Source organism: Hibiscus syriacus, unplaced genomic scaffold, assembly GCF_006381635.1.
Source record: "Hibiscus syriacus cultivar Baekdansim isolate YM2019G1 unplaced genomic scaffold, ASM638163v2 tig00111758_pilon, whole genome shotgun sequence".
NCBI classification, from domain to species: Eukaryota; Viridiplantae; Streptophyta; class Magnoliopsida; order Malvales; family Malvaceae; genus Hibiscus; species Hibiscus syriacus.
Genome location: NW_024063170.1, coordinates 1718991 through 1728389, shown reverse-complemented (window position 1 = coordinate 1728389; position 9399 = coordinate 1718991). Strand labels below are relative to the sequence as shown.

The 9399-nt window shown below is 35.5% G+C and overlaps 1 protein-coding gene across 1 annotated transcript; it reads left to right on the top strand.

Annotated features, from left to right (window-relative positions):
- The first annotated feature begins 6340 nt into the window (after window positions 1-6340).
- Window positions 6341-9104, top strand: LOC120169347. The gene is made up of 6 exons (XM_039177510.1): window positions 6341-6541; window positions 6924-7111; window positions 7223-7520; window positions 7624-7885; window positions 7984-8462; window positions 8844-9104. The coding sequence occupies exons 1-6, from the start codon at window positions 6341-6343 to the stop codon at window positions 9102-9104; spliced, it is 1689 nt and encodes a 562-aa protein (XP_039033441.1).
- Window positions 9105-9399: the final 295 nt, after the last annotated feature.

Below are 9399 nucleotides of genomic sequence, written 5' to 3'. Positions count from 1 at the left end.
ACCACGAATCACCTTAGCGAGCTAGCTCCTCTCGGCACCTAGCTCGCCACTCCTTGGAGCTTAATCAATAAAGGAAAACCCCAAGGAAGAAGAAAAGGAAAAGGAAATTAAAAATGGAATTTTTCTGCTCTATGCGTGTGCCTCTTCACGTGTTCCTTGAGGTGCAATATATAATAAAAATATCTAGGGGTAATGATGAGGTTGTTAGGTGCAAAATACCCCTCATACTCCTAGAATCACACATTGTGTGTGAACCTTATCCTCCAGGTGACAGTGGTCCCATAGAAGCTCTGGCAGACAGTTACAGCAATCATTTCTCGTGCAGAGCTAGCTGTCCTCGTACATCTGTATCTTTTTTTTGTTTTCTGCGCCAGAAATACCAAGGCATTTCAATCTGCTTCAACAACGTGTGATGCCGCGACATTACTTCCCATCTAGTCCTTTTTGCTTGCTATTCCCTGTACACCACAGATAAACTGCACATTTCCTTCAAGCAGCATCATTAAGAAATAAAATAGCACTACCACCACAAATACAACTATATGTAACTACATGATCCTAAAAGGCCTAAAATGAGCTTTTAAACAAACAATAACTTAAGTGAAAAAGGCCTTAAAAGTAGCTTTTTTTAGGAAGTTAACACCCCAGTTGCCTCAAAATCATCATGTAGTTACAATGCACGAGATAAACTATGGTACCATGAGGAATCATGAGATTCTTGATATATCGGTTATATGCCGCAGCCCACTAGGGGACCTCAGATGACGGATCGACGGAGTTGGGTAATAATTTGGGAGTAAGAAGGATGTGCAACTAGCTGTGAAGGAGTTTTGTATCAAAGCTCATATGGAATTCAATGTTGTGGAGTCTGATAAGAATACACATTTTATTAAATGTATAAACAACAATGTTGGCTGTAAGTGAAGGATATGTATCTCATACCTACAGCGAAAGATGTTGTGGGAAGTCACAAGATTCCACAACTAGCACAGTTGTATGTTCAGCTCATTGATACAAGACCATAAACACTTAGATTTTGATGTCACATGTGCATACGTGAAGCTACTGGTGGAGAAAAATCCAATGATCCCGACATAAATGATAGTGGCATCAATACGGAATACATTTGGTTATATTTTATCTTACTGAAAGTCTTGGATGGCCCAAAGGAAAGCTATGACATTATTATACGGTGATTGGGTTCATTTGTACAATGAGCTTCCATATCCGTTGCACGCAATGAAATTTTTCATCCCAGGAACCATTGTTCGCTCCTATACCTATTGATGTAACCCCAATTGTAATACCCGAATCATATAGACGTGTCCGATTGTGATTCTAGTAAGAAACAATTATCGCAATGCTTTGAACTCTGAAATATCATAAAAACATATATGTGAGATGAATATCAATATAATAAAATTGATAAAGAAAGGATTGGTTAGATAAATTGGATAGTTTAAAGGCTAAGGATGAAGAATGATAGTTGTGGTAAAATGAAAATAAAAGGAGAAGTGATGGTAAGATGTTGAAGTGGCGTAGACTTGTATGGTTGCAAGGATGGCGAATTATAACTCGCTAGTTATAACAAGCTAGAAATTAGCAATATATCTTGATGGAGTTGAAGTGAAGGAGTGTGGAAAAAGACCCACTAGCTATAAGAGAACTAGGAACCAATGCTATTATAATATGGAAGGGATAAAAGACTACAAGCACAACTTGATGCCAATAAAGTTCTCGCAAGATATAAATGAAATCATTATTTCAATGAGTTTATAATTCAAAAATTGTGTCTTACAAATAATCCTAAGGTTTCTATTTATAGTGTAGATAGGCACCGTATGAAAAGTCATGAAAAAAGATGAATGCTCATCTAAATGCTCTTTAATACAAATACATGATTCGTCTTCTTCCTTATCCTTTGATGGTTGGCCATGTTGATTAAATTGGATGAATTTGGGCTGAATTTTGAATGTATTTAGCCTTATTTTTATCCAAAAGGAAGAAGAGACTCTTGGGTTGCCTTACTTGCTTGCAAATGAAATAAAAGGGAATAAATGTAGTCTTAGGATGAATGTAAACATCCTACAAATCCAAATGAGCTTGTCCCTTCATATTCTTTGTTGAATTCTTCACTTAAATGAGAGAATAATTGAAATAACTCAAGTCTTCATTGTTTGTCTCATTTGCTGATTTTATAAATTAAAAAGCCTTGAATCACTTGTCATCTAGCTTAACACGTTAATGGCCATCAACGGCTGATTGATTAGGTGAATAATGAGGCTTGAATGCATTGTATTTTCAATTATATGAAAAACCCTTGTGTGTAGATAAAATTTCAGCCTTGAATTACCTTGATTGCATGAATAAAGATGGTCATCAATGACTTGTTTCCAAGTTGAAGTTGAAAGGTCTCTCCATCATTCTACATGTCACATGACCTAAACACACATATAGGATTTATTCAAACTTTAAATAAAATATGAATAAAACAATTAAGGAGTTAGTTTAGTTAATGAACTAGTTTAAATTAAGAACTAACTTTATTAAATTTAAATAAATGCATGAATGAAGTAGTTTAATGAATGATTTAAGATGCATAAATAAACTACTTCCATAACTGAACTTAACTATAAATGAAATGCATGTTTTAATGATCAACACACTTTATTAATGTAATGGAGGTTATGAAATACTTAAATTCTCATGCAAATATGCATGAGCAAGGTAAAACATTCATCCCTTATTATTTCTTCTTTCCCATGTTCATGGCTTGTTGTAAACAAGCTTTCCATTGCTGCTTGAAACTCCTTGTCCCTTTCACGTATGATGGGGCCACTTATGTACTTCTCCAGGCCCTTGTTGAATAGGATCACATCACTTATCATGCGACCACATTTGATAGACAAGTTATCACAAGGAAAAGAGTTTTCGGAGGCTTGTTCTAGGCTTTTAAGTCATCGATTGAAGGTTTTCGTTACTGCAAACAAATAGTTCAAGTGGATGGAACTTTTATGTACGTTGTACACAAACACATCCTGATGATAGTTGTTGCACAAGATGGCGACAAAAATATCTTCCACATTACCTTTGCCATTGTTAAAAATGAGTCTGAGGAAACATGATTTTTTTCTGTCAAACTTGCGCGCCCATTTTGTCACTCAATATGAGGTTTGTATGATCTCAGACTGTTCACTTAGGTTGTTGACCATGATTGATAGATCAAGAAGTAGGTGGTATCCTCCGCATGCATTTTCTGCTTACTGCATATGTCATATTGCTTACAATGCTATAATGAGGTTTAAAAATAAGAAGATCAAGAAAGAGATTATCAACATGGATAACTTATTCTTTGTCCCCTTCATTTTTGGTCTTCGTTTATAATTATACTTAAACCTAACTTTTTTTTCAAGCTTTGCATTACTACATTCGAGCTTCCGTACAAGATTGAAAATTTTGAGGAAGTATGGAGAAAAAGTTTATACCTTTGCAACTGAGATACCTCGGGAAAGATGGTCACATGCATATGACAATCAAGGTTGACGTTATGGTCATATGACAACCAATCTTGCCAAATGTATAAATTATGTGCTAAAAAGGACTAGACATCTTCCGGTGGCATGTATTGTTTAGGAGACTTACTTCAAATTTGGTAAAGTATGGGCAAATAAAGGTGCACAAGTAGAGGCAATGCTCAACGAAGGTATAAATTGGGCTCCAAATCTGGAGAAAGCAATGAACAAAAATCAAACTCATGTAACATAATGTATGTTCATAATTTTGCCAAACTAGAATATGATTACATTGTCCAAGCACTTGTTTAACCACATGAGGATGAGAATTCTACCACTTATCTTGGTAATTTGAATAGAAGATAGTGTAATTATGGTCAATTTCAAGCCTTCGGATACCTATGAGCTCACGCAGTTGCTGCATGTATGCATATGAATGTAGACCCATACGCTAATGATTTTTATAGTCTGCATACTATGCGTAACATATAAATTGCGAGTTTAAGTATCTCTCGAACGATGCATATTGGCCACCTACTATTGCCCAATCCAAAATTACAAAGGAATTTGAGGGGTCGTCTTGAATCTTGTCGAATTCATATTAATATGGATGACCCTTAAAGAGAGCAATGTATGTTAAATCAATATGGCCATTGTAGAGGTGAATGTCACAACAGGAAACATTGTCTACATATCCCAAAATATCGAACGGGCTGATAAATCCTTAGTAATTGTATTCTCATGTTGTACCGATTTTACAAAATTTATCAATATCAATATCTCGAGATGACGAGTTTCAATGTTCTTTTTTAATTTAAATTCATATTAAAAATATGAAATAATAATAATTTTTAATGAATTTCATTATCTCGATGTGACGAGGTTCAAAAGAAATATTAAAATAACGGGCCCCTAATATAAAAATAATATACCACAAAATTTGTCATTTCGAGGTGATGAGTTCCCTGTATTGTAGAAAATGTCATAGATCCCAAAATAATTTCTTGACACCCCTTTTCCCCCAATCATTTTGTTTATTGGAACCACGTTATCTTTGGTCTTAGTGGATCAAATCCATCAACTTTAAAATAACTTTCAAATAATTAACTATTTTTTATTTACATGCAGAAAATATATGAAGATTCACTTTACAAAAATAAGATGGACAAATGTTCTTGATTGGCACTGATCTAATAATTTTTCACTTAGCATACATATATTATTGAATTCGATTTTGATGTACAGTGTGTTTAGATGGGAGTTAAAGGAAGTGTGAGAAATGACTCTCTTCTCTTTGTTTGGGCATAATTTTTAGGGGAAACTAGTCATATAGTATCGAAACTATCAGTTTTAATCCGTTTTAGTATTTAAACTTTTAATTTTTTTCAAAATTATACCTAACGTTTAGTTTTTATTTCATTTTGGTACATGGTCGTTAAAAACTTAATGCATTTTCTACCTAAACTATAGTTTTGGTCGTTTTAGTACATAATCTTTTAATCTTTTCAAAACTTAACTTTAAAATTTGAATCTAGTACTAAAATGAAACAAAAACAAAAACTTTTAATGGCAGTGTACTAAAATAAAACAAAAACTAAATTTTAGATATGATTTTGAAAAAAAATGAAAGTTTTGGTACTAAAATGAATAAAATTGATAGTTTAAATACTAAATACAAAATTTATCCTTTTTTATCAAGTAAGGAACGTTAAGTTAAATTTCTCACTTTTTCTAAATATGTTGCGGGTAAACTACACATATCAACACTCAACTTTCTTATCACTTTTATTTTGGTCACTTAAATTTAAAATTTTTCAAATTTTGACTTTTTTTAAATCACTCCTCCGTTAATTTACTAACAGAGTGATGATGTGACATTTCAACTCAAAATTTTCTTATTTATTTTACTTTTCAACTTTTTAGTTTTCTATTTCAACCTTCATATTAGCAGTTGATGGTTGTTATCATATTTTTTCGTTTCACGAAGGGCGTTTTGTGCTTTTTTCATCTGGTTGTATGTTATTATTTTGTTGTTCACCATGGTGTTCGATGTTGTTTGAACTCTTGACATTGTGTGGGTACTCTTTTCCCCAAATAGGGGTAAGAAGGTTTTTTAATAAGGCTTACACAATATCTTGTCTTGTATCAGCTTTTGTATATATATCATACAAAATATACCCTTTTAAAAAAAATTGATATGCATCAATCTATTCAACAAAAGAAAACGTATCTCACCCCATAACCAAAGAAAACTTATCTCGCCCCATAAACATAATCAATTATCTTGTTACAATTTACATAGTCTAATAGTTTTCTGAGAATATTAGTGATATTTTTAGTTGATTTTTCTTTTTTAATTTTCCTTTTTGGAGTCAAGATTAGTTGTAAGGATCGGTGCAAGTCTATCAAGTGCAGATGGCTAGATTATAGGCAGAAGGGTTGGTGGACCTCTAAAGGATGTTGCAGGTCCATTTCCAATAGCGAGAGTTGCAGCTCGGAGGAATGTAAGAAAATAGTGAGAGCATTCAACACCAATGCCGTTGAAATGGAAAAATAAATGGGAAATTAGAATGTTAAAAAGTCAAATAAATGAGAAAAGTTTAAGTTAAAAAGCCACGTCATCACTATGTTAATAAATTAACGGAGGAGTGACTAAAAAAATCAATGTATAAAATTCAGTTATTAAATTTAAGACTTTGAAATTTGAGTGACCAAAATAAGAAAAATAAAAAATTGAGTGATGAGCTGTGTAGTTTACACTATATAGAGTCAAACCTTAAAGATATTTATCAATCAAATGAAGGAAAAATACACGTAACTGTAACCCTATGTTTTCCTCTGTAAACCACCAAGCGACCAGCGGCGTCGATCCCACAGTTGATGAAAGGACCACCAAAAAGCATCGCCGTTTAGATGATGAACCTCCTGATTCGGGTGGTAATGAACCCATGGATAACATGGCTAGTAACACAAAGGTGGCTAAAGCCTCTAAAGGCAAATTTGTTTCAACCCCACGACGACCTCTTGAGGTTACAAAGCCTCTCTCTTCAACGAAATACACAAGCCAACAACTCTTCAAAGAACTTAGCAAATGCATCACGCATGCCAAATATTGATAAGGAAAAGCATACTATTGTCGTCATTAATGAAAACTCGGATCCCACAACGAACAATTTAGCCACCGTTCATATCGCCCAACCTCCCACATCCCATATTTCACAAACGGTGGTGCCCCCAGATAAGATATCAGACACTCTCCCAATTTTATATCCCCAAGACCAAGCAATGGAGAATGCCGTTACTACCGCTACGGAAGGACTTGCTGATGCAATGCTCGAATAAATTCAGGTCACCTCTTTACTATTTTTATTATGTTTATGGATTTTAAAATATTTTTGTTGGAATGCGCAGGGTGTTGGTCACCCCAAATTCATCTTAGTTATCTTTCAGTATCTCGGAGACTTTATACTGAATATTGTTTGCTTTGTTGAACCACGGATTAGTGGTCGAAAAGCTGATGCTTTTATTGCATCGATAGGCTTTCCTTATTCTCATCGTGTTGAAGCTAATGGCTTCTCAGGAGGAATCTGGATATGCTGGTACGACTCTGTTCAAGTTAACATTATTTTGAACAACTTGCAATTTGTTCACTGCTGAATCACAAACAAACGGGATCAATCCTCTTTTCTGGCTACCTTTGCTTATGCCAGTCCAAATGCTTCAAAGCGTCGTTCTCTTTGGCCCCAACTTCGTAATGTTGCTTCTACCATTGATTCGCCTTGGATCATCCCTGGGGATTTTAATGCAACTGTTAGCACTGCGGAAAGGAAAGGTTGTGCTAGCTCTGCCAAGTCTAGTAATGATTTCCAAACTTTCATTTTTGATATGGGTCTCCGTGATATGGGTTTCCATGGTCCCGAATTCACTTGGACTCGCGGCTTACAACATGCTTGTTCGGATCGTATCCTTTGTAACAATGAATGGGATCAGGCTTTTCCGACCTCTAATGTTCATCATTTATTGCGCATGAAATCTGATCATCGGCCTCTCCTTTCATGTATGGATGATTTGAATCATGGTCCTCGTTCTTTTTCCTTTAAATATTTTTCAGGTTAGCTCCAACAAGAGGATTTCCCTAGAATGGTTAAAGATAACTGGGTTTTCTCTGGAAGCCTTTCCAAATCGATTGCTAAATTTACTGAAGCTGTTGCCACTTGGAATAAGCTGTGTCCAAAAAGCTTTAGCTTGTCGTTATTCGAACCACCTTCTTAAGCTTGAAGTTGATCTTTTACTCGATATTGAACGACTTCTTGATCAAGAAGAACTTCTTTGGCGTCAGCGATCCCGTGTGGACTGGATAAATATGGGGGATCGTAACACCCACTATTTCATCAGAAAACTAAACAACGGAAGCAGCGAAATTGCATTATGGCCCTCAAGCTTGCTACTGGTGAATGGTGTCATGATGAAGAAACTCTAAAAGCAGAAGCGGTTAACTACTTTCAGTCTATTTATGCATCTGATCCACCTATACAAGGGAATTTTCCTTGTACTGGACTCTTTCCTCATCTCCCGACTGCTATGTTACAAAATTTGGGAGATCTCCCGTCTGATGAAGAAATTTATAGTGCCCTCCTCGACATGGCCCCTCTCAAAGCTCTGGGTCATGATGGATTACATGCTGAATTTTTCCAACGTCAATGGCCTATTGTCAAGGTAGCTGTTTGCCATATGATCTGCAACGTCTTCGAAGGAAACCCCATTGATCTTGGCATTAATAAAAAAGTTCTTGTTCTAATCCCAAAGAAGGACAACCCTGAATCTTTTGTTGATTTTCGTCCTATTAGTCTTTGTACCATAATGTACAAACTCATCACCAAAGTTATAGTTCAAAGACAAATTCATATTGCAGCTTCTTGTCCGTCAACAAACCAGCTTTATTACTGGCAGGTCTATCACCGAAAACATAATTGTGAATCAAAAAGCCATTCACTCAATGAGGGCCTCTAAGACCAAGGACGGTTGGATGGCAATAAAAGTTGACCTAGAAAAGGCCTTTGACCGCTTCCGATGGGAATTTATTCTTATACTCCTCGAAAAGGCTCTCCAATATCGCACTTATTTTTTGCAGATGATCTCATACTCTATGCAAAGGCTGACCCGCAGCAATCAGAGTTAATTAGGTCTATTCTTATAAATTTTTGTCTCTGTTCTGGCCATAAAATCAGCAAACAAAAATCTAGTATCTACTTCTTGCCAAATGTTAACTCTGCCTCTTGAGCCATAATATACCCAAACTTTGGTTTCCAAGAATTGGAATCACTTGGGAAGTACCTTGGTGCTCCAGTCAAACACAAACGAGCCACTTACCAGGATTACTCTTTCATCCTTGATATGATGCGCAACAAGCTGAATGGTTGGACGTCAAAGTTACTCTCTACAGCTGGTCATGTAACACTTGACAAAGCCGTCCTTGCAGCTATCCCGATTTTCTTCATGCAAACTACAATGTTTCCTAGACGCGTCTATAATGAGATGGAAAAGATCATCCGTCATTTTATATGCGGTTCCTCTAATATGGGGTTCCTCTAATATGGGGAATAAAATATCCCTTGTTAATTGGGAAATAATAAGTCAGCCGACTGCCAGAGGTGGTCTTGGGATCCTAAGGCTTTTATATTAAAAATTGGTTTTGCTTTATTGACTTGTCCTGATGCTTACCGGATTCAACTCCTCCGCCAAAAGTATAAAGTCACGGAAACTTGCCCTGCCACAATTGTTGGATCATAAACTTGATTCATTATGGGAGCCTAAACTCAAACTCAAACTAAATTGATGTCATTGCTTATATCATTTAAGTAAAGATGTCATTGCTTACATCATTTAA

Bases quoted from the DNA above. Each gene is read 5' to 3' on its own strand.
- LOC120169347 (XM_039177510.1), top strand. From the start codon at position 6,341: ATGTTTTCCTCTGTAAACCACCAAGCGACCAGCGGCGTCGATCCCACA. The intron at 7,112-7,222 runs GTACGACTCTGT...TGCTTATGCCAG, and splicing joins GGAGGAATCTGGATATGCTG to TCCAAATGCTTCAAAGCGTC. The intron at 7,886-7,983 runs GTAACACCCACT...GTCATGATGAAG, and splicing joins CTGGATAAATATGGGGGATC to AAACTCTAAAAGCAGAAGCG.